The sequence below is a fragment of the Pogoniulus pusillus genome, chromosome 4, assembly GCF_015220805.1.
Source record: "Pogoniulus pusillus isolate bPogPus1 chromosome 4, bPogPus1.pri, whole genome shotgun sequence".
Taxonomy (NCBI): Eukaryota; Metazoa; Chordata; class Aves; order Piciformes; family Lybiidae; genus Pogoniulus; species Pogoniulus pusillus.
Window position 1 is genome coordinate 18,011,211 of NC_087267.1, and position 25,409 is coordinate 18,036,619.

Genomic DNA, 25,409 nt, shown 5'->3' on the forward strand with positions numbered 1-25,409 from the left:
TCTACAGAAGATCCCTGTTTCTTTTGAAGTGGGTAGCCCCAAACTGGGCACAGTATTTCAGCTATGGTCTCAGCAGGGCAGAGCAGAGGAACAGGAGAACCTCCCTAGCCCTACTGGACACACTTTTCCTTGATGCATCCCAGGATGCTGTTGTCCCTCTCACCTTTCTCTAAGCACACAAACCTCAAGAAGCAGAACTGCTCAGTTTTAGGGATCTGAAGTAAATCAGCTGATGCCAGCAGACAGCAAACTTGAGTACAGGCTCCTTGGTCCCTTATCTGGGAGAATAATAGAAGTAGCCCAAACCCATCAGATGAGGCAGCAATGGGAAATCAGCCTGGCCAGAACCAGCAACAAAGGAGCAATTCACAACTGACCAGTGTGGATGAGTCCAGAGGCTTTGAACTTACAGAAATAACAGCAGCTGTAAAATAATTTCTATTCATTAAAAATCTCCTTTTTTTTTCCTATCAGCCTAGGATATCCACCTCCATTTTCCCCTTTTCTACGAACAAGTAGTTCTGGAATCAGTTTTAGATGATGTGATCCATAACCCATCGGATCCCTTCACTTGAAAGGGCTGGAAATGCAAATGAATGAATTTGCAGGATGAGCTTGGTGCAGAAAAATGTTGTTTACTGCATTATATTTTGAACAGTCCCTGGTTACTCTCTGCTTTGAGGAAAAAAAAATGGCAAAAGCCATATGACACCAGAAAAAATGGGAAGACCTTTTAGCAGCTACTGAAACTGACCTGATGAACCCAGCTCTTGCCACAGGCAAAGTAAACAAATGGACCCTATGACTTACCCAGAGCTTTGCTTTGCTTGGGAGTGGAGGATCACTGGCGTCAGGAGCTCCAGCAAGAAAACTGAAGCTCTGTTTGCTGGCACAAGAGCCCTCTTCAGAAGGGCAGGATGAAATAAAATGGCACAAGTGACCAGCACAGTGTAGACAGTTCCATTTTCATTTGCAAGTCTGTCTGAGACACTTTGTCTTTACAGCAGATTTTGTCTGGGTGAGGCACTCTTGAGTTGAAGCCTCCAAAGTCTTCAGTGGTGCTGAAGTTTAATGGCACAGTTGTACGGTGTGAGCTGTTGTGAGCTCCTTGCCTTTTCCCCTTCATCCATCTGTGGAAGAGTAATAAACCAGAAGGCTCAAGTGTATCCTTCCTTTTGGGGACTTCCCAGTTGGTCAGGCTGTTTACCTTCATACCTCTCTGTGGACATCAGCACTGGTCATGTCATGATTTGGCTGGAGGTCACCTCAGACCTCCCTTTTTAACCTTGAGAAGATGATGGTGGGCCTTGCCTAACAGTTCACACAAGCTGAGACACAGTAGAGTGAAGACCCTTGGTATAGGCTGGTTTCATCAGGTGTGGACACCCTAGTCTTGACTCATTGTGAACAAGTACAAGGACTTGTTCAGAACAGCACTGCCTTGGCTTGGTCAGCTGTGGCTCCACAAGTATGGGAAACACAGAATTACAGAATCCTACCAATGGTTCAGGCTGGAAGGGACCTCAGAGCTCACCTACTCCAATCTCCCGACCATGGGCAGAGACACCTCTCAACTAGACTCAGCTGCTCAAGGCCTTTTCCAACCTGATTTCAACACACCCAGGCAGGAGGCAGCCACTACATCCCTGGGCAACCTGTTCCAGAGTCTCACCACCCTCACGCTGAAGAACTTCTTCCTAAGCTCCAGTCTAACTCTGCTCTACCTCAGCTTCAAACCATTCCCCCTTGTCCTGTCTCTAGACACCCTCAGGAAAAGTCCCTCTGAGGCCTTCCTGGAGGATCCCTTCAGGTACTGGCAGGCAGTTCTAAGGTCCACCCAGAGTCTTCTCCAGGCTGAACAACCCCAGCTCTTGTAGCCTGTCCTCATAGCAGAGGTGCTCCAGCCCTTGGATCATCTTTGTGACCTCCTCTGGACTCTCTCCAATAGCTCTGTGTCCTCCTTATGCTGGGGACACCAGAGCTGGACACAGCACTGCAGCTGAGGTCTCAGCAGAGGAGGGTCAAGGGGCAGAGTCACCTCTCTCTATCTCTGGCCACACTGCTTTGGATACAGCCCAGGCTGCAAGTGCACACTGCTGGCCCCTTTCCAGCTTCTCCTCCAGCAGCACCTCCAAGTCCTTCTCCGCAGGGCTGCTCTCAATGTCATCATCCCCCAGCCTGGATTGGTATGAAGGATTGCCCCAACCTAGGTGCAGGACCTTTGTGTTATTGAACCTCAGGAGAGTCCTTCTCCAGGCTGCCCAGGTCCCCCTGGATGGCTGCCATCCTGTCCCCTCACACTCACCTCACTGCTGAGGAAAAAGGGCTTTTGAAAAACACCCTTAATGACAGACTGCTTACATTTGCTTTACCTTGTTCTGGACTTGCTGCCTGCTTGGCAGCTGAGGCCTTTCGATAGTTCTGGCTTTCTTCTCTTTATTTTTGAACACTGAGGGGATCCTGTCACATTTGGAAGGGCCAGGACTGGTCTGCTGCCTCTGTTTGCCAAGTCCATGTAATTCCTTGCAGAGGATATTTTCATACACGAAGGCCTCAGGAAAGCTGTTCTAAAAGAAAAATAAAATGGAATTAAATTCAAATGAAAGTGGCAGGAGCCCAGCACCTGGTGACAAGGAACACGTGGTGTGAGAGAAACCTCTGGGCAGCTCTGAAGCGTTGAGTAACCCCTGCCATGGCTATGCCTTGGCAGGCAGAAGCTGTGAGTCAGCCCCCTCCTCCCCCACTCCAAATGATGATGAGGAGGAGGTTTAAAAACCACTCATAATCATCCATGTGGGGACTTCTTTTTTGCCTGATGTCTGGACCCTTGAGGAGGCATTCTGCTTGTGCTTTTTCCTTCCTCTCACCACCCTTGTAGCCCAGCACAAAGCGACATCTCTTTTCTTTAACTCTAAGCCAAGGTTCTCATCTGATCGCTTCGCTTCGGGACAAACAATAAATATGACAAGGCTGGCAAGGAGCTCTGAGAGCCTGTGCTGCTGATTGCTGCAATAACAAACTGGGATGTTTACACAGCCTGAAAAATAGAGGCAGTGAGAAAACAGACTTCAGCTTCAAGATATAAATCTTCCTCATTGTGAGAACTGGCTTCGGAGAGCTGTTTGTTTTAATTAATAGCTTCAGAAGGGTGAATAATTGGGGTAAAACTACTGCTCCAAACCTTCACCTAAATTCTAGAAGGAAAAAAATAACCCAAAACAACAAAGCAGTCATCACAAACTTCTTGTAAGATAGGAAGTTTCCAGCTAGCTTGTGGCCAAACGTTTTCAAGTAGGAACTCAGAGCTAGACTCTGGAACCCAGTTTGAAAGAAGTAAGTGCCCTGATTTTAAGTCATAGAATCACAGCATGGGCTGTGTTAGAAGGGATCTTGAAGATTACCTAGTTCCAAGTCCCCTGCCACAGACAAGGGCACCTTCCACTAGCCCAGGTTGCCCAAGGCCCCATCTAATAATCTGGCCTTGAACACCTTCAGGGAGGGAACATCCACAACCTCCCCAGGCAACCTGTTCCAGTGTCTCACTACCCTCACTGTAAAGAATTTCTTCCTAATCTCCAGTCTCAATCTCCCCTCTTGCAGCTTCAATCCATTCCCTCTCATCCTAGCACTGCGAGTTCTTGTAAATACAAGTCCTCCCCCAGCTTTCTTGTAGGGTCCCTTCAGGTACTGGCCTGTGTAAAGCAGATCTGGCTGTTCATTTAAGCTGCCATGCAGAGATCTAGAAAATCTCACTTAGTTTGATTTCCAGAAACTGCACCTTGGGCTCTTCCATAAATAAATTTCTGTATTTGTATCATGGTGAGAGGCATCTGTGCATCTCTGAAATCTCTGGCATTAAGCCATGACTTGGCAGTCAAAAGAATATGTGAAGAGCTGTATGAAAAATCAGTCTTTGCATTCCTCTAACAGCTTTCACCTGAGTCTCTCAAAGCAGTTCAGAAGGAGGAATTACGCCAGATAGGGAAATATTCTTAGCCCTGCTCAGCCACGGAGGAACCTGCAGCACAAGGCAGCCCGGGGGCTTCTCCCAGGTTGTTGTGGTCCAGGTTTCCTGACCTGACCAAACTAAAGATTGATGTCTGTATCCTCCATCCTCCCTGCTGCTCCCTCCCCATTTCCCACCTTCTGAAGTCCTAGAACGAGTTGGGTTGGAAGGGACCTTAATGATCATCCCATTCCAACCCACTACCACGGGCAGGGACACTTTCTTCTAGACCACGTTGCTCAAGACAAAACCTGGTGGGGCTGGCCTGTGGGCTGCAAATCCTGCTGCTGTCCCCCACCACCTTTGTTTGCTGCCTTCATTTCCTGCATCCCATCATCTCCTGCTGCACTTTGGAAACCGTGGCCCTGACCCTGAATAGTGCATGGGGTGAACAGATCCAATTTTCTGTGGGGGTGAGAGAGACGCTCAGCAAAGCAGCTGCCTTGCCAACACCCCCTAATCACTTTGCTTACATGTTTCATGTCTTTCCCTCATTCTTTATCTTTCTGTTTTGGTTTGGTTTGTTTATTTAGATTATAAACTCTTCAGGCCAGGGATCCTGCCTCCTTCTGCCATTACAACACCTACCACAGCGTGGCCCCGGAGCCCGTTGGAGCCCCGTGCTGCTACCACAGTCAAACAATAATAAATAAAACCAGGGCTGTGAAGAGATTATAATTAGAGCTGTGCAAAACTCAGCAGTTTTGGTTTACATTGGTTCCTCCCTGCTGAGCCTACATTGTGATTTGGATCTCTGTGCAAAAGAAAAAAACCAAACCCAAAGCAAAACTCCCCAAATGCCAAATGTGCCTGGGTCTGGGCTCAAAACCCTGCACAAGCTCAAAACTCTGCCTTGAGCACAGCCCTACGAGGAGAGGCTGAGGGAGCTGGGATTGGTTAGCCTGGAGAAGAGGAGGCTCAGGGGAGACCTTATTGCTGTCTACAACTACCTGAGGGGTGGTTGTGGCCAGGAGGAGGTTGCTCTCTTCTCTCAGGTGGCCAGCACCAGAACAAGAGGACACAGCCTCAGGCTGCGCCAGGGGAGATTTAGGCTGGAGGTGAGGAGAAAGTTCTTCACTGAGAGAGTCATTGGACACTGGAATGGGCTGCCCGGGGAGGTGGTGGAGTCGCCGTCCCTGGGGCTGTTCAAGGCAGGATTGGACGTGGCACTTGGTGCCATGGTCTAGCCTTGAGCTCTGTGGTAAAGGGTTGGACTTGATGATCTGTGAGGTCTCTTCCAACCCTGATGATACTGTGATACTGTGCCCAGTGACTGTGGGTAAACAGAACCCTGCCTGAAATCCTCCACTGCTGCGTTTGCTCCGCCACGGACTACAGCACCCCAAACGCCTTCAGCTGAGCGGTCACTCGCCTGGCTCACCACAGTCTCTGGCAGAGGCCATTAGGAGGGAAACAATCAGCAGGAGGCTGGGAAGGGGCACCATGCCTTGGCTGGCAGCGTGGATGTGCAAGTCTTCACTGTCAGACCCTTCCACACATGGGTCCTGCTCCCCTCTGTCTCTCTTGTAGGGGTTGGAGATAGAGGTGAAGGGCTCCAGCCCCAGAATAACGGTGATGCTTATGCAGCCCAACAGTCCAGGCTTGGTACGTGGGGCAATGCCATGCACCATGGCCAAGTCAAAGAGGCAGGAAGAGTACCAAGTTCCTGAGATGGGAGGAAGCCCTGCACCCAGGCATGCACCTGGCCAAGGCCTTGAGCAGCCAAGTCTAGCTGAGAGGCAACCCTGGCCCATGGTGGGGAGGTTGTAGTAGATGATCTCTGAGGGCACTTCCAACCTGAGCCATTCTAGGATGTTCACAGCGCTCCACCTGAGGCTATCAGGATATAGAAAAGCTTCTTAAACAGCAGGCTGCCAAAAAATGCACCACACAAAAGCATTTTGAATCGTGCCACTTCCACTCCCTGCCAGTGATAAAGGGCAGCAGGCAGCTAGTGCAGAGTGGGGTAGCTGCTCTGGCCAGGAGAAAGGAAGCGCAGACATCTTGCCCCATCACCACCAGAATGAATCCACTCACCACAGAGCTCAGCACAGTGTCAGTTCTGGCCTGCTGGCCCTACCAGAGTGTCTCAGAGGAGCAGAGACCTCCTGGCTCCTGGCTTGAAGGTCTCCCACTCTTCTCCATAGGCTGCACAGGCAAGGCAGGCTCCTGGGGCAAGGCCACATCTGCTTCTGGCACCTGCTAAGTCACAAGTGGTTGAACTGGCAGGAGCCTTTGCATCCACACACATCCTCCCTGGCCAAATCTGCAGGAGCTGCTGTACTCCAGGAAAAGCTCACATGGATTTGGGTAAACCTTTTAGCTACACTAAGTAAAAATCAGCGAAGATCTGAACAGAAGTATTTTGGTGTCTGCCAGATGAGAAGTTGTGGGCCAAAGACTTCACAGTGAGTTTCACTTCTGCAAATTAGTAGCTAATAATAAAGGGAAATATTCAGGTTTCATGGCAAAAATCGATTTGTTTGCTTTTACCCAGATTTGGCATGGTCTGGGAGTCTGGAGGATTGATTTTTATTTGGGGTAGTTTTGCAGGATAGAAAAATCCTCTTGCTAATCAGCAGTAATAAAAATCTTAGCTCACAATCCTAGTGAAGAAACAGTTATGTGCCTTATCATGGACTTTTCAGCTGAGTATAACAGAGGTAAGGGAAAGCAGCTCAAAGAACTTTGGCTTTTCTGGTGAGGTGCACAGTCCTTCAGCTAGAGTGCAGGATATGAGCCTGCTTTTTCTCTCTGTTCTTTTATAACCCACAAGCAGGAAAAAGAGTCATTCAAGTGTGGAGGAAGAGGGATTCCTGGCCCTGGGATCCAGGCTGGAGGCAGCTGGGAATTCTTTACTGTGCTGCACAGCTCTCCTGGGCTTGCTCCTGAGTCCAGCCAAGGCTGGACCGTGGACCTAAGTAACACAGGGAGGGCAGGAGGGTGCAGCTGGGGCAGGCATGGCCATGCCTTTCAGCAGAGGCAGGGATAAACACACTCCTTTGTCCTGGTTTCAGGGCTGGGCATGCAAAGAAGGAAACCAAGCACAGTGGTCAGGCAGCCAAAACCAGAGCCTCCATGTCACTGGTGAAGTCATTTTTGCTTTACACCATACTGGTGCAGAAAGGCAAGCAGCTGAGATTTTGAGTATCCATTAAAACATGACAGTTAAAGCTTTCTAAAGTAACCATCAGCAAAAGCACAGATATCTTACTAGAAGAAGTTCTTCGGTACAAGGGTGACACAGACTGCCCAGGAAGGTTGTGGCTGCCTCCTGTCTAGGGGGAGTTGAAGGCCAGGTTGGAGAAGGCCTTGAGCTGCTGAGTCTAGTTGAGAGGTGTCCCTGCCCATGATGGGGAGGTTAGAGGAGATGAGCTCTGAGGTCCCTTCCAGCCTGAACCATTCTAGCATTCTATGACCTCACTTTCCTTATCACTAGTAACTTGTTCAACATGGAGTTCAACAAGCTCCTTCTAAAGGAACAAGGAAACAACAAATAACCCAGGCACTGTTAAATATGGCTTAGACATAATACAGATTCTGCTGAGGAAAGGGATCAAAGTCATGGTACCTGGTGAGTAAGAGTAATAAAAGAGTAAGCAGATGTGAAGCCAGGCAGTTAAATCTGTGGGGTTCTCAGCATCCCCAACAGGTGCCTGTTTTATTACTGAATTTTAGCCAGATGAAAAAGATCCAATTTCTCCCGTGGCAGAAAATTGCATCAAGACCTCCACAGCTTCCCAGTTCCACCTCTAGAACCTCAAAAGGGCCAGGAACCCAAACCCTTAATTAAATTGCAGCACCAGTTTGAATTCCTTTACGGAATGCTGGGACAGTGAAACCTCACCAGGCCATTCTCCCATCCCTGCACCTCACACAGTTCATGTTCATACACGTCCCTTTTCAGTGCTCTGCTTTTTCTCTGCCATTTAGATGGGGGGGGGAGAGAGGAAGAAAAGGCATGCAAAAATGTTTGCTTCTCCAAGCAAGATCTAGAACATTCTTCTCCCCAGCAGTATTCCCTGCAGGATAAGGCTAAAGAGCTGTAAGAGTGATAGGAGGCATAACTGACTCTTTTTTGTCTTAATTAACAGTACAGTGCCTTGCCACAGCAAACTGAAGCAGGTTTCTGCTGACTTAGCATAAGCCTCACGAGGAAGAAATCTATCTGACAGTTATGGCTTTGCATCTCCAGCCCTGGCTCCTGCTGTTTGTATCAGACACCAGCACTCCTGCCACAGGCTCCTTCACACAGCTGGCCTCTTAATGCCAGCTCTCATAGGTAATCCATCCAGCTCAGCAGAGTTCACAGGCAGACACCTCCCTCTCTTAGCTGTAATTAATGCTTTGTTGGAGTCTCCCCTGGGGATGCAGCCATGCAGATTTTTCACAATGGAAAGTGTTCACCATTGGGATTCTGGATCTGGAAAATCTACTGCTCTCACTCAGTGTTATGAATGCCCAGTGACATCTCTTTAGTTACAGAAGGCATTATGCAATTCATTCTCTAGCTTAAGAGGAGATTAAAGAAAACCAAATTTATTCATATTAATTCTCCATGCAACTTCTTGCAATGTTCTGCATCCACAGTTAGAGTAACTACAGCCAGTTTGTGCACTGATTTATGCTGTCACATCCCACACACCATTCAAACCTTCCAGTTGCTGAGCAGTCTCAGCTCAAGTCTTGGGCTGTTTCTTGCTGTGTGGTTCTTTTTCCTGCACAGCTCCTACCTGTGGCTTTTGCTGATCTCCAGGCAGGCACAGGATCACAGAATGGCAGGGACTGGAAGAGACCTTCAGAGAGCATCCATTCCAACCCCTCTGCCAGAGCAGAAGCACCCAGGGCAGGAACACAGGAACACATCCAGGTGGTTTTGGGATGTCTCCACAGAAGAAGACTCCACAACCTCTTTGGGCAGCCTGCTCTGAGGCTCTGGCATCCTCACAGGGAAAAAGTTTTCCCTTCCGTTCCTGTGGCACCTCCTCTGCTCCAGCTTGCCCCATTGCCCCTTGTCCTGTCACTGGACACCCCTGAGCAGAGCCTGGCTTCAATCTCCCAACACTGCCCTGCACATCTTTACTAACATGAATGAGGGTAGCCCTCAGGCTCCTCTGCTCCAAGCTCAAGAGGCCAGCTGAGTGGTGTCCCTGCCCAAGGTGGGGAGGCTGGAGTAGATGAGCTCTGAGGTCCCTTCCAACCTGAGCCATTCTATGATCCTATGAAAGTGCTACACTCTCAGTCAGTGCTCTCTGGTAATATTTTCCTTGTTTGGGATTTCTGTGTTGTAATTAGCAAACAGTGATGGTTTGTAACTCTCCCCTTTTTAAACATGCAACACCAAGTTGTGCTTCTGCAGCTTCTTTCTCAAGCTGTGCAGTGTCCCCAGATCAGGACTTGCAGCACCTTTCAAAGGGTGTGGGAGCCACAGTCAACTTGCTGCAGTAAGGTAACCCTAAAGACAGTGACTTATATCTGATCTCCAGGCAATCAGCACTCTGCTTCCTGATTAATTCTTTTTCTCTTCCTGGCATGATTCCCAAGCCACACTTCCAGCTTTGCTCTGCCACATCCATTTCCATCCTCAAAGAGCCAACAGTAGGAAAGACAGAAGGGCACCACCATCTTCTCTCCTCCTGTGCTCTTCCAACAAGGACTGATCTTCTCTTTCCTACTACAACTCACTTCCTACAGCAAACATTTCAGCTCCCATTTGAGATTCCTGCTTTGCAGGTCTGCGTCCTCTGTTTTGTACCAAGACTCAGATCTAACCAATTTCACGTGATTTCATGTCAGAAAGATAAGAAGTGGTAGAATTTTTGATACATAGGGGCTATGCCAAAGAGTAGACTGGAGCTTGGGCTGATGAAGTCCTGCTCTAGTCCTACAACAACTGGCTGGAGCTTTTCTAGTGCCTACATGTCTTGCTATCTAGATCACCATCACCGTAATGCTTGTGCTCCTCCCAGTAGTGACACTCCCTCTCTCCCTGTCTCTTTGCCTTTCTTGCCAGCCTAGCAGAAAAGATTGCCTGGCAATTTCAAGTAAAACTTTGTGCAGGCAAGCATCAGTGGAGGGCGTTTTTGTATTAATACTGGAGAAGTTCTTCAGTACAAAGGAATAGGCTGCTCAGGGAGGTTGTGAACGCCTCCCCCGGGAGGTGTTGAAGGCCAGGTTCAATGAGGCCTCAGCTGACTTCTAGCTGAGAGGTGTCCTTGCCCCTAGTGGGGAGGTAGGAGTAGATGAGCTCTGGGATCCCTTCCAGCCTGAGCTATTCTAGAGTTCTACAACAAGGCATATTTATGGCACCTGATCATACATAGTCTGCCAGCTGTGCCAAGTAGATCTTAGTTAGATGCCAGGTCAGCAGGCCTAGAGTATCAGAATTCACCCACTGATGTGGGCATCTGTAAGCAACCTGCACAACTAAGCTGTGAAGAAACAGATTATCTGCAGCATGGTCCAAGGAGTCCTCCCCATCACAGGAACTGGCGGAGCCTGTCTGGCCATAAGGGTGGTGGGGTTAGATTTTGTTCTCAAGGAGGAGATCCAATAGAGCTCCAAAACACCAAAAGTAAAGGCAAAGCAATCAGAGTGTGGAAGGCTTGATACCATCTCTTCAGAAGGTGAGGCACAAGCACTGAGTTCATCACACTCCTCCAAAATGCTGAGCTTCTCACCTCCAGCCCGTGAAGGGCTGAGGTGCCCAGCGCTCCTTTAGCATCACTGAAACCATCCCTGCTGCCTTTTCTTGTTTCTCTCTGTCCAGTATTATTTAGAGATTAAAAAAAGAATTACATTAATCAGCACCTTGGAGCATGAGTTCCAAGGGTGCTTTATTGTGAAATTCAGGTGTGACTCACAGTAGCTGCAGATCCACCTGCAAGGCTGGACCAGCTTTGTTATTTGTTTGTGTTGCTGCTTTCCGCGCTGGTCTTGCGGCAGGACTTGCAGCCACAGCGCAGGAGGAGCTGAGAACCAGCAGTGCCTCATTCAGGGTGTGGCTGAAGGGTGATGTCGCAAAAGGAGATGATAGCAAGATTACAGGGAGCAGCATCTGGGGGAGGGGAAAGAACGAGCAACAGAAAGAAACATTTATGTACTGAAATCCAGAGAAAGGTGAGGTCTGCAAAGTCTGATTTACCTGCCAAGGGAAAATCAGGGGCAAAACCCAAGCCCTAGCCGCAAACAAACACACAGGTGCAGGATGAGACAAGCTCCAGCGGTGGTGACATCACAGCCACCAGCAGAGTGCTGCTGCATGCCAGAGGCTGTGGGGAAAGTTACTTTAAGAGTGGCACCACCTGAATTTCTTCAGCCACAAGCAGGTACATCTGGGAGCACCAAGAATTATACTGCTTGGTTTCCTGTGGCATTTTGTGGCTGATTGTCTGAGGCTAACAGGAGGCAAGAGCTGGAGAAAGATTTTTCTGCAATCATAGTATCCTGTGTGGATTCTCTGGGGTCTAATAACATAAGGTCACCTTCCTCTTCCACCCTTCCTTCAATGAGGCACTAACTTGGATGTCAGTCTTCTGCCCAAGGGCTGGACTTGAAGAAATCTGTCCAAATAAACATTTTATCTGTAATGACTCTCTCTCTGGCCAAGGTGTCTGAAGCTTGCCAGCTTCCTCCAAAGCTGCTGTGGCAGCACATACACAAAGAACTCATCAGCTAGGCACAAAGACATCATCAGCCATACAGAAATACATCATCAGCTAAACCTCATTTGCTTAGGAAGCCAGGGTTCCCTTAACAAACTAAATAAATCACACACTGACTGGAGGAGCAGCACTGCTCATAGCACCTGTGTGCTGACCACAGGATCACAGAATGGGCTGGGTTGGAAGAGACCTCCAAAGGCCATCCAGTCCAACCCCTCTGCATTCAACAGTGATGTCCTCCACCACAGCAGGTTGCTCAGAGCCTTGCCGAGCCTGACATTGAACAGCTCCAAGGATGGAGCCCCAAGCACATCCCTAGGCAACCTCTTGCAATGTTCCAGCACCCTCGTGGTGCAGAACTTGTTCCCAACACCCAGTCTCAATCTCCTCCGCGCTAGATGGAAGCCATTGCCCTTTGTTCTATCACTGCAGGTCTTTGGAAACAGCCTCTCTGCAGGCCTGCTTTGGAAACCCAGGGCTGAACTCTTGAGAGTTGCTTAGTGATTAAGCAAACGACATCTTACACCAGAAGCAGCAGCCCCAGACAAGAGTCTGGCTGCAGAGCTTCATCAGTGCGACTGTGGCATAGGAAAGATAAAAATACAATGCTCACCAAAAGGGTCCTGGCAGGAAATACCCCTGGAACAAAGTGCAGAGGGATAGACCTTTCTGTTTTCATTCAAACAGGAAAGGTAAATGGAAACCAAAATAAATGAAGCTACGCTTAAAATAAAGGTTACTCTATTCTAGGCCACCAAAGGTTACAACACCTGACCTAAGAACGGGTGGGGATGTTTGGGATAAAGGAAGGGAGGCCTGGAAAATTGTGGGCTTATCTAGATAAGTTTCATGGAATGAAAACAAACAACTGCTATCTGCTGAGGGGTACAATGGAATGGGTCAAACAAGAGAGTCTGGTGGTTTCTGTGTTTGTTGGTGTTCATGGAGGATTGGGTCTGCTGTCATAGAAGGAGGCTTTGTGGAGCTTCTGCTCATGTAGCTGTTTACCTGACCCTAGAGCTTCTGTTGGCTGAAGCTGCTCATTCTGTGCTGTTTGCACCCTCAGCAGAATGAGGCTAGGTGGTGCCCAACTCAGTGCTGGGGCAGAGAGTGCTGGCAGCTGGATAAGAGAGACTGAGATGCCACAGTGAGGTGTTTCCTGCATACATCCCACTTGGCAACCTCACTTTGGGATTCAGCATCAGTTTAGGATTCAGGACCATTGCAAATCTGTTACAACTCATCCCAAAAACCAGTTGGTTAATGGGAGCCTGTCCATCACAACCCTCTTGTTGTGGTAGTTTTAACAGGAGATACAAGCTGCTAATATGAATGCCAAAGCCATTTCACAAAGGGTGCCATGGTAGATGCCAATTATCCCTCCTCAGACTCTTGAACATGCGGTGGCAGGGATCCATTTTTGTGCATAAGTGTGTATGAGCACCTCAGAACACTCCAAAAGCTTCCCTAAAGGGGAAGTCTTGCAAGCTGCTTGAGCATTCTGGCTCCAGTCCTGCAAAGCACTTACATATTTGTCAAACTCAGCAAAATCCTCCATGTGCTTCAAGCTAACCCATCCAGGAGCACTTTGTTGGACCAGGCTCACAGAGGCTGCACTAAAGCCACACCTTGCACAAGAGAAATCTCCCCAAGCTAGTCATGGTCTCTATGGCTTCTGTGGCCATTTGCTTCCGTACAGGCAGCTACCAACAAGCTACATCAACATCTCCATTGTCTGGTCATGTTAAAAAGACCTAAAAAAAAACACCCAACCTGTTTCAGTGGCTTCAGCATTTCATCTTGGGGAAATTTCTCTAACAAGGGACAGGCAAGGTGAGAAGGAGACAGCTTTGCAGGCAGTGCAGGAGAGAAAAGATTGCCCTTCCCAGATTCAGCAGGCTCTGGGCAGCAATAAATCCACTCAGGGACATGCTAAAAATAAACCAATTTCTAAACCAAACCATTCAGGCTTCGAACCCTACCACAGGCAATTAGCATGTTTGAATAATTGGGTGTGGCTGTCACCATGTAAAGCTAAACACAGGCTTTGCAGGGGCTGATCAAGCCAGTCCACCACCTGGCAGGAGAAGAGAACTCATGTGACAGCCCTGGCCAGCAGAACAAAATGGCATGAATGTGAAAACCAGAACACTGCAACAGGTTTCCCAGGGAGCTTGTTGGGCCCCCATCCCTGGACATATTCAAGGTGAAGCTGGATAAGGCTTTGGGTAACATGGTGTAGTGGAGGATGTCCCTGCTGACTGCAGGGGAGTTGGACTGGGTGAGCTTTGGAGGTCTCTTCCAACCCAAACCCTTCTGTGATTCGGTGAATTTCCTGGACAACTGGTTTAAGCTAAATCAGTCTGTTACAGGAGTCAGAAGTGGAAACATCTGTACCATGGCAATGTTGTTGCCTAACCAAACCACAACTGGGTTTACTACATTGATACTGTTTTCTGCTATGAGCTAGATCTTAGATGAGAAGTGGCATCCCTCAAGGCTCCCTACTGGGACCAGTGGTGGTTGAACCCTTCAGCAATGATATTGACAGCAGGACTGAGGCACCCTCAGCAAGTCTGCAGATGATACCAAGCTGAGTGGTGTGGTTGATAAGACTGAAGGACAAGATGGGTGTCATCCAGAGGGACCTGGACAGGCTGGAGAAGTGGGTTGAGAAGAACCTCACGAAGTTTAATAGAGGCAAAGTGCAAGGTCAGTGCCATCCTAGATACCAATCCAGACTGGGAGATTACGAGATTGAGAGCAGCCCTGCAAAAAAGAACTTGGGGATGCTGGTGGATTAGAAGCTGGATAAGAGAGAACAGTGTGCACTTGCATCCCAGAAGGCCAATGGCAGCATGGCCAGAAATGGAGAGAGAGGATTCTCTCACTTTACTGTGCTCTGGTGAGGCCTCACCTGCAGTGCTGTGTCTGTCTCTGGAGCCCTCAGCACAGGAAGAACATGGAGCTGAAGGAGTGGGTCCAGAGTAGGCCACAAAAATGATCAGGGGGCTGGAGCAGCTCTGCTTGTGAGGACAGGCTGAGGGAGCTGGGGTTGTTCAGCCTGGAGAAGAGAAGGCTACAGGGAGGCTTAAGAGCAGCCTGCCAGTACCTGAAGAGGCTACAAGAGGGCTGCAGAGGGACTGTTTGCAAAGTCCTGCTGTGACAGGACAAGGGCAATGGTTTGAAGTGAGAGAAGAGCAGATTTAGATTGGATGTGAGGAACAAGTTCTGTACCATGAGTGTGCTAGAACACTGCCACAGGTTGCCCAGGGAAGGAGTTGATGTCCCATCCCTGGAGATACTCAAGATGAGCCCGGACAAGGCTCTGAGCAACCTGCTCTAGTGGAGGATGTCCCTGCTGACTGCAGAGGGGGCTGGACTGGATGACTTTTGGAGATCCCTTCCAACTCAACCCATTCCATGATTCTATAGTCCTCAGTACCACGTAGCAGGCATGTAGCAGGCAACTGCACAAAGACTGCAGAGCTCAGTTCCTTGTGATCAGTTCCTGCAGGACTGCTACAGGCAGGAGGAGTGCAGAGCCTGACAGAGATGACAGCAACTTTATTTGATTTGTGGGGTTTAGCTTTTGATACCAATCTCCCCCTCCTTAGCAACATGTGAGTGAGTTTGTGGGTTTGCTGATTGACTTGAGTGCCCCAGCAGAGCATCTTCCCCTTCTGCTACTCCTCTGAAAACACTTCCAGTCAGTGTCTCACACACATAATCGATATTGCCTTGCCCAGCCTCTAGAAATCATCTTTAAAAGATAGGCAAAACCTGGGGGGAGGGATTTTTCTGGCTTAAAGTAAGAGGATTTGGGGGAGTCCATGATGTGGCTCCTCCAGATGAGTTTTCCAAGTGTGCATTTTGTTTATGGTGTGCATGTGCAAACCACGTCACTAGAAAAGCTCTCAGGAGAGGTAGGAATCTGCCCAGCATGTGGCAAATCCCCTGCACAATCCAACCCTCCTCCTCCTCCACACTGCTGCCATTCCTAGAGTCCCTTTCTCCACAGGGCATTTCTGCCCACAGGGGTGAAAAGAGGCTATTTAGAGACACCAGCTCTCAGAAGGAGAGCCTCAAAAGCAGCCTCCAAGTGGTGCTCCAGAATCATAGAATCAACCAGGTTGGAAGAGACCTCCAAGATCATCCACTCCAACCTAGCACCCAGCCCTAGCCAATCAACCAGACCATGGCACTAAGTGCCTCAGCCAGGCTTTGCTTGAACACCTCAAGGGACAGTGACTCCACCACCTCCCTGGGCAGCCCATTCCAATGCCAATCACTCTCTCTGACAACAACTTCCTCCTAACATCCAGCCTAGACCTCCCCTGGCACAACTTGAGACTGTGTCCCCTTGTTCTGTTGCTGGTTGCCTGGCAGAAGAGACCAACCCCACCTGGCTACAGCCTCCCTTCAGGTAGTTGTAGCCAGCAATGAGGTCTGCCCTGCAGGCTGCACACCCCCAGCTCCCTCAGCCTCTCCTCATAGGGTTTATGTTCCAGGCCCTTCACCAGCCTTGTAGCCCTTCAGAAGGAGGGGACACCCTGCATCTCACAAGCTGAATGACCCAGTTTGCCTCCACTGCTTGCTGTGGCTCTCTGGAGCTGGCTGAGAGACGTTTCCTTTGTCTAGCAGCCCTGCATGTCACCATGGAGTCCAGCCCCCTTTCACAGGGGGACGTTAAAATGAATGCCCATTTCAACACTCCTTCAGCTCACCTCACAGCACCAATAACAACAGTGCAATATTTTAAACTGCTTTTGCAAGCCTCCTTTCTACAGGGCAGTTGAAAGGCTATAAAAGCATTTTAACAATTTTATAGATGGTCTCCAGAGCACTTTTGTGCTGTGGGAGAACAGAAGTTTTGTTGCCATTTGCCCGTGGACAGCTGCCAAACTCACCTGTCTCCACCGAGCCTGCAAGGGGCCGTATCACATCTCTCTGGAAACTCTGCAGCCTGTCCTGGATGGCTTCTCACTTTACTCAGCTGAAAAACATCTTGCACAACTTAACCCTTTGCCTGCACGCTGGTGTGGCTGTAGTACTCAAAACCAACTCATTCCCTTTGGGCTTAAGGCAAGGTAAAGCAGGGCTGGACTCGATGACCTTTGGAGGTCCCTTCCAACCTCTAACGTGGTTCTGTGAAAGCCTGCCGAGTAGATTTGGGGAGAGCTAAACCCAAGACTTGTGGGAAAACCTTCACCTCTGTAGGAAGACTTCTAGTCCTGCAGGACAGGACATCTTTCTGACTTTAGGCAAGCCTTGAAGTGTCCACAGCTCTCCTCTTGTCACTGTGATTGCATAGTTAATCAGCCTCTGAATCTGACTTCTGGTTTAAAGGCTTCCATTTACATCAGGTACATCACAATTTGGTTTTCTGACTAAAGTTGTACCAGTTTAGGTGCATGTTCAAAGCAAGGCACATTTTATGGCACCTGCAGTCAGAAAGAGTTGGACTGGAGGGGGATTTTTTGTTGTTTTCCTGACTAAAGTTTTACCAGTTTAAATGCATGTTCAAAGCAAAGCACATTTTAGACCACCTGAAGTCAGAAAGTGTTGGGCTGGGGGGGGGTTGTTGTTTTCCTGACTAAAATTGCACCTGTTTAGGTGCATGCTCAAAGTAAGGCACATTTTAGGGCGCTTGAAGTCAGAAAGTGCATATTTTAGAGCATCTGAAGTCAAAAAGTGCTGTCTTGAGCCTGTGCATAAAATACAAAGCTAAGGACTAGAAGAGATCTGCTACAGACCACATCTTATGGGTTGCTTAATTTGCAGGGTCCTGCTTCTGATCTCAGAAATGATCATGAAAGCCCTCCTGTGTAGATAGCTGACAGGAGAACTGAGCTGCTTCATTTGTTAATGTCCAGGACACCTTTGCAGGTCCTTGGTGTGGAAGGTGTGACAGAAGGGTAGTGTAATCTACTCCCATGTGTATGGAGTTCTCGTTTTCTCTCCCTGCAAATGAGTATTTACATTCTCCACCCTCCTCTTCTGTAAAGAAAGGAGCATAAAGCTATTATTCCCCATCACATTGTTTCACTGAGTTGGCAAAACACAGAGAAATACATCAAGTTGGAATGATATGGAGTATGGAGGGATACCTTATCTGAGATTAAGCATTCAGATCAAAATCAACAAAGCCTCACAAAAGAAACCCCAAAAGATCTTTCATCTGCCTGATCCCATTTCCCAGCCTACACCTCTTGTAATGTATTAGCTCTGCTTCAGTTTCTGCTCCGTGCAACATTTCTGCTTAAGAGAGATTCTGTTGAGTCATGACCAGCATCAGCCAAACAGGCTTTTCAAGAACAGAGGAGAAAATAAAGGCTGTGGTTTGAAAATTAATTCCATGCTGCTTAACCCTTAAACTCCTTGTGACTCCCAGACTTCCAGCCAAATTAATGCTGAGCAGAAGATGTAGCTCTTGCACCCGAGATGAGAGCTCTGGCAGTGCTTCTGTCAGTGATCCCAGAAGAGAGAGAGATATGCCACATGCAGCACTGGCTACTGTCAACTAGCAGCTCATTAATTAGGAGAGAAGGCAGAGATGCTACTCGTGGTGTGGGGCTAGGCTGGCTGGGAGGTGGCTGCACCTCTATCAGGCACAGATTATACCCTGAGGTCCCTTCCCCTTAACCAAAGAGTGTCAATGTCTACTCAAGCTGCTCAGGCTTGTCACCAACTACCCCTCACTCAGAGGGGCTTCAGGGAGCATCTCACATTCTCCCATGTCCATACACTTTGCCCTGCCCTCCCTGGTCACCGCTCAGACAGTGCACCTGAAAGCACCTGGGCAGAAATCATAGTGAAGGGCTAAGATGTCTAATCTATGCCCTAAATATTCCTTCCTTGGTGCCTAAAAATACTGTCTCTGCTGACACCCACACTAAAGTGGAGGCAAGGAGAAGAGCTTTGCCACTAAAAGACAGCAGTCACAAAAGAAGAAATGGAAGAGAGAAGAGCACAGCTCTCCTTCTACCGGGGATACTTCCCCTAGCAGGTTGTATAAAGGAGAGAAAAGTGTTTGCCAAAGTGATGGCACTTGAATAAGCTCCTGGTACCTTGAGGTTTGAGTGGCCCCCAGGGGAGCCAACACTTGCAGTGAGAAAAGGCAGAGGGGAGGGAAAGTGGTGGTGATTTTCTGTGCCTTGGTTTCTAAAGCAGTCTCAGCCTGCTAAACTTTCACTCCATGCTGCCAATGGCTATTCCCAAAGTTATCTTTGCATAGAAACAGGCTCAGAACCTTTCCCTCTCTCCTCCTCTGTCTCTCTTTTTCATGAAAGCTCAGCTTAGATCTGATACTGCCTTAAAAGGTTTGCTATCAAACTTTGCTGGACCCACTGGGACAGATCACAGTTTTCAGAGGCTCAGAGTTTCACAGCAGATAACTGTAAAGTGAACCATCCAATGTTCTTCAAAATGCTCATTCTTCTGGGACTCATCTGTTACACAAAGATGCACTGTGTTCAGGCATCATTAGAGGCAATCCCAGATGCTTACATGATGCTGGACACAGTTTTGCCTTTAGAGCAAAGCAGAGCAATCAACAGTCCCCAGCCCCTCCCACCTGCTGATGCTAAGGTGAGTGGGATGCCATTACAATGAAGGCAAACTCTGCCAATGGAGCAGGGTAATGCCTGCTTGGCACTCAGGGGACTTCAAAAAAGCAGTAGGAAGTATAAAAGCAGCATCCCTTAGAAAAACCCAGACTGGCCTTTTCCTGCTCAAAAATCATAGAACCACAGAATGGCTCTGGCTGGAAGGGACCTCAGAGATCAGCTCCTCCAACCTCCCCACTATGGGCAGGGACACCTCTCAACTAGACTCAGCTGCTCAAGGCCTCAGCCAATCAGGCCTTTAGCACACCCAAGCAGAAGGTAGCCACAGCCTCCCTGGGCAACCTGTTCCAGAGTCTCACCATCCTCACACTGAAGAACTTCTTCCTAAGATCCAGTCTAACCCTGCTCTCTCTCAGCATTAAACCATTCCCCCTTGGCCTATCTCGAGATGCCCTCAGGAAAAGTTCCTCTGCAGCTTTCCTGGAGGATCCCTTCAGGTATTGAAAGGCAGCTCTAGGGTTTCCCCTCAGAGTCTTCTGCAGGCTGAACAACCCCAGCTCCCCCAGCCTATCCTCATAGCAGAGGTGCTCCAGCCCTTGGATCATCTGGTGAGGCTGGTGAGAGGCCTTGAGCACAGCCCTACGAGGAGAGGCTGAGGGAGCTGGGATTGGTTAGCCTGGAGAAGAGGAGGCTCAGGGGTGACCTTATTGCTGTCTACAACTACCTGAGGGGAGGTTGTGGCCAGGAGGAGGTTGCTCTCTTCTCTCAGGTGGCCAGCACCAGAACGAGAGGACACAGCCTCAAGCTATGCCAGGGGAGATTTAGGCTGGAGGTGAGGAGAAAGTTCTTCACTGAGAGAGTCATTGGACACTGGAATGGGCTGCCCAGGGAGGTGGTGGAGTTGCCGTCCCTGGGGCTGTTCAAGGCAGGATTGGACGTGGCACTTGGTGCCATGGTCTAGCCTTGAGCTCTGTGGTAAAGGGTTGGACTTGATGATCTGTGAGGTCTCTTCCAACCTTGGTGATACTGTGATCTTTGTGGCCTCCTCTGGACTCACTCCAGCAGCTCTGTGCCCTTCTTGTGCTGGGGGCACCAGAACTGGAGGCAGGATTGGAGATGAGGTCTCAGCAGAGCAGAGTGAAGGGGCAGAATCCCCTCTCTTGCTCTGCTGCCTACACTCCTCTGGGTGCAGCCCAGCACACAGCTGCCTTCTGGGCTGCATGAGGGCAATACCAGCTCACAGGGAGCTTCTCATGCTCAATAATAATAATATTTAGAACAGCATCCTCTTCCTATAGACTATGCCTAAGAAATTCCAGCTGGAAAGCAAAGAAATGAGAGAATGTCTGAGCACATCAGGATTCCTACACAAGAGTTGTTCCTTAAAAAATTAAGTCTCTGGTACTGTGCTGTGTTTTTCAGCAGGTTAGCCTCTAATGATGGCCATAACCACCCTATCTGCTGGGATCTCTGACTGTAAGGTAGCACAGAGGCAGCTGCTTGCAGTCTGAAAGGGAGGGGAGATGCTTCATTTCCCACGGCAGTAATGGAAAGCATGATGGATGTCCTATAACTAAGGGTGGTGAAACGCTGGGAGAGGTAATGGGGAAAAAAACATTCATGATGAACCAAGGAATGAAAGAGAGTTTCAGGGCAGATATTTCCAGGATGCATCATCACCAAAAGGAGTTGGCAAGCTTGGGAAAAGGCAGAGAGACCAATGGCTGACTCAAGCGGTCAGGTCCTCAGGCCAGCAACGTCCTGTCCTTCTGCTGCCACTTTGCATGGCTCTACACCCTTCCCTCTGACTTTGCAGCATCATCCAACTTTTAGGGAGCAGCAGGCTAGACAAAACTCAGAGGGGCACGTGGTGGTTCTCAGATGCTCAACATCCCTACTAGGCTTTATCCCTCCAGTGCTTGTGGCCAGCAAATGTTTCTCACCGGAAACATGTGCAACCGTTTCACAGTTGTCTGCTTTCTCATTCCTTAACAGGTCATGCAGATGGACCAGAAGCTAGATGACATCCTGAACATGCTCCAGGCTCAGTGTGAGGATCAGCCACAGATGCCAGGCCCCACTTCCCACCTGTCAGACAGCTATAAACAACCTCAGATTCCCTCCCAGTGAACCACGACATTTGAAAGACAGTGGACAGCCATGTCCCACTCCCATTCCTTTATGTATGGTCACTTTTAAGTCTTAGTGTCTCAGAATTCATCTGTTTCATGGGTGAGATTAAATATTCCACTCTAGCAGTTTAAATTTTAAATGAGAGAGGGAGAGAGGGAGGGAAGGAAGGGAGGGAGAAAGGGAGGGAGAAAGGGAGGGAGGGAGGGAGGGAGGGAGGGAGGGAGGGAGGGAGGAAGGGAAAGAGGGAGGGAGAAAGAGAGAGGGAAAGAGAGAGGGAAAGAGAGAGGGAAAGAGAGAGGGAAAGAGAGAAAGAGAGAGAGAAAGAGAGAGAGAAAGAGAGAGAGAAAGAGAGAGAAAGAGAGAGAAAGAGAGAGAAAGAGAGAGCAGCAGCAAGCCAGTGACACAACCCTGGGATGGCACACAAGTTCCACACCTGTTTTTTAGCCATTATTAGCTAACCTCTGACAGCTTAGAGCAGTCCCATGCAGCTAGCCCCATTTAAACTCCCTGCCTATGCATAGGGGCATTGTTGAGGTAAGCATCCAAGCCAGGCTTAGGATGACCCATTGGTGGAAGGGAAAGGGGGACAGGAATGGGGTTTTGGTAATGAATCGCTGAGTTCAATGCTCACAGTACGGCCAAGAGGAGGAAAAGAAGCAGCATTTGAACATGAAACAAATGGAAATCAGTGAACATGAAAATCAAACAGCGTGTTTTGACTTCTACCAAGCAGTGAGGATCAGAAGAAGGGCAGGTTTATATGCTAGTGTGAATGACAAAGTAAAGACAACAGACTGCCAGCTGAGGTGTACACAGGCTGGTTGACATATGAAAGACTGGAGCAAAGACTGCAGCTAATTAAAGCAAAGGGCTGCAAATGAGATGAGATGGGGTGCATGTTAGAACAGACAGGCAGGAGAGATAGCATCTGCGTGGGCTCCCAGCACAAGAACACTCTAATAGCTATCACCTACTCTGATGACTGGTATGCAAAAGGTTCTCAAGCTCCTACCTTCGTTCAGCAGTGTTTGTTGCTTCCACTTGCCAGCATTTTAACACCAAAAAGCTGCGTGGCCACTGGCTGTAAAATACCTGTAAAGCTGGGCTCAAGTCAGGCAAGCTGGGCTGCAGTCATAAGGGGCTGCAGCTGTGACTGGGAGTAGCAGCGGCGCTTAAAGGAAGCAGAGCTGCACAGGCTGCTGATGGAGGCTCATCACTGCTAAATAAACTGCTTGGGAGCATTTTCAATGCCACGTTTTCCGGAGCTTTTCCTTGTCATCTGGTTGCAAATCGAGCGCCTCTGTTGGCTGGTTTAGTCACTGTGAAATGGGTCCATCTCTAATACTGCCTCCAGTTTTGGTGTCCCCAGCTGCTGGAGAGAGTCTAGAGGAAGCCACAAGATGATCCAAGGGCTGGAGCACCTCTGCTGTGAGGACAGGCTGAGGCAGCTGGGGTTGTTCAGCCTGGAGAAGAGAATGCTCTGGGAAGACCTTAAAGCTGCCTGCCATTCCCCGAAGGCATCCTCCAGGAAAGCTGCAGAGGGACTTTTCCTGAGGGTGTCTAGAGACAGCACAAGGGGGAATGGTTTGAAGCTGAGGGAGAGCAGGGTTAGACTGGATCTGAGGAGGAAGTTCTTCAGTGTGAGGGTGCTGAGATGAGATCCACAGATAATGTTCAGCTGGTGTCCAGGTGCTGCCTGTCAGTTCTTCAGGTACCTTCTGCCTATCCCTTAGCTGGGGAGTTTGGAACTGATCTGACCATATAAATAGTTGTGGTGTGTGATATACACTGAAATGAAGCTTCGGTGCAAAGCACGTGGAGTTCTTAGAGTGGTTTGAAGCTGAGAGAGAGCAGGGTTAGACTGGAGCTTGGGAAGAAGTTCTGCGGTGTGAAGGTACTGAGACTCTGGAACAGGCTGCCCAGGGAGACTGTGGTTGCCTCCTGCCTAGGGGTGTTGAAGGCCAGGTTGGATGAGGCCTTGAGCATCCAAGTCTAGTTGAGAGATGTCCCTGCCAGTGGTAGGGAGGTTGGAGGAGATGAGCTCTGTGGTCCCTTCCAACCTGTGCCATTCCAATCCTCTCCAGAAAAATGGATGATACAACACTGCTGTTGCTAAATATGTAGACAATAAGCCAAGCTGGAAAGGGAGCAGTGTTATTTACTCACATCTTTTTAATCTATTTACATAATCAACCACTGGATGAGCAGCAGTCTGCAGAGGCAAGACTTGATCTGCTGGAAAATCCTAAACATATTCTATTCCCACTCCCAGCCACGGAAGCAAAGCCTGCACTGGGTTTTAAACCAACCTGAAAGACTGGTCCTTTAATAAGCACTTATTTGAACCAATGACTGGTCCACTCCAGTGTAATCAAATTAGCTTCTAACTCTTACCTGTCCCTTTAAACCTCTTTCCCAGGTTTGTGCGTCTGGGAATTCAAACTTGGAAAGAGCACAATGAGACTGATTCCTATCTTTAGATTGCAGGAACGACTTAGACAGAATATTAATGGTGTGTGAGAGGCAATAATGGGAGGGGGGAAAAGGGCAATGTGGTTTTAATTAAATCAGCTGACAAGCTGCAGTTGCATCTTGTCTAATCACTACAGTTCCCAAACACGAGCAGATACAGCACCCGACTGGGGGAAATGGAAAATAGTCCTTGTCAGAAGCACTGACCTGCTCCTGGCTTCCAGTCAGGGTCATGAGCTTCCACAGTGGTCTTCCACAGAATTACAGCAGTCACAGTATATCTCTAGTTGGAAGAGACTTCCAAGATCATCCAGCCCAACCTGTGACCCAGCACTGAAGGGTCACCACTAAGCCATGTCCCTAGGCACCAGGTCCAAATGGTTCATGAACACCCCCAGGGAGGATGACTCCAGCAGTGCCCTGGGCAGACCACTTCAATGTTTGAGAGACTGTTCAGTGAAGAAATGTTTCCTGGTATCCAGCCTGAGCCTGCTCTGGTGCAGCTTGGAACCACTTCCTCTGGTCCTGTCACTTGTCACCAAGTAGAAGAGGCTTCCCCCTCCTCACTTCAGGTAGCTGTAGAGAGTGCAACGTTCTCCCCCTCCTATAACATGCCTGACTCTCAGAGCTGAACAGACAATGGCCATGGAAGGCAGGTACCACTGCACCAGCCATGGCTCCCCGGAGGTCCCTTTGCCACAGAGATTCAGAAGATGAGCACTACAGCTTTCAGCAGAGAGTCTCAGGGACTTCTCTGGCCAATGCAAGGTGAAACTTCCTTCTGGGACACTGCAGATCAGCAGATCATAGAATCACAGAATCAGCCAGGTTGGAAGAGACCTCCAAGATCATCCAGTCCAACCTAGCACCCAAGCCTGTCCAATCAATTAGACCATGGCACTAAGTGCCTCATCCAGGCTTTGCTTGAACACCTCCAGGGACGGTGACTCCACCACCTCCCTGGGCAGCCCATTCCAATGCCAATCACTCTCTCTGACAACAACTTCCTCCTAACATCCAGCCTATGCTTTTCTCACAACTTGAGACTGTGTCCCCTTGTTCTATTGCTGGTTGCCTGGCAGAAGAGACCAACCCCCACCTGGCCACAACCTCTCTTCATGTAGTTGTAGACAGTGAGGAGGTCCCCCCTGAGCCTCCTCTTCTGCAGGATGCACACCCCCAGCTCCCTCAGCCTCTCCTCAGAGGGCTGTGCTCCAAGCCCCTCACCAGCTTGGTCAATGTTGGTGTGAGAGCTATGTGTGGTCACTGCTCAGTGGACCAAGGACTGCAACAATATTTTACTTTCCAGTGCACCTCAGTAAAAGTATTAGGACTCTACCTACAGGAGCACCTGCAGTTCAGAAGTGCCTAGAGAACACACTAAAGACCACCCTGTCCTGGTTTTCAGCCATGAGCTGCCCAGGGCAAAGGGACACAAAAGGTATTTTTACCCCCAAAGGAGTGAAATAAATACACTCACACAGAACTGGAGGTTTCGTATGTATGCTTTTGACATATATATATATATATATAAATACAAAATGTATGCAGGGAAAAGGGATGTAG

General features: G+C 49.0%; 1 protein-coding gene and 1 long non-coding RNA gene across 4 annotated transcripts in view; one reads left to right on the plus strand and one right to left on the minus strand.

Moving 5' to 3' along the window:
- LOC135174753 (potassium voltage-gated channel subfamily KQT member 1-like) overlaps positions 1–21,480 on the plus strand; it is a 393,404-nt gene extending 371,924 nt beyond the window's left edge. The window contains 2 exon segments of the mRNA XM_064142287.1: positions 21,234–21,315; positions 21,318–21,480. Coding sequence (XP_063998357.1) covers positions 21,234–21,315; positions 21,318–21,382 — 147 coding nt within the window. The 3' untranslated portion in view covers positions 21,383–21,480.
- Positions 616–22,596, minus strand: LOC135174755 (uncharacterized). Of its 3 annotated transcripts, none has more exons than XR_010302073.1 (4): positions 22,384–22,596; positions 6,087–6,205; positions 2,373–2,567; positions 616–1,130 (listed from the first exon to the last, which is right to left on the minus strand). It is a non-coding gene; the product is annotated as an uncharacterized LOC135174755 (long non-coding RNA). The 3 variants fall into 3 exon arrangements; XR_010302072.1 differs by having other exon boundaries at positions 6,044–6,205; XR_010302074.1 differs by having other exon boundaries at positions 6,044–6,208.
- Between the last annotated feature and the right edge of the window lie 2,813 nt (positions 22,597–25,409).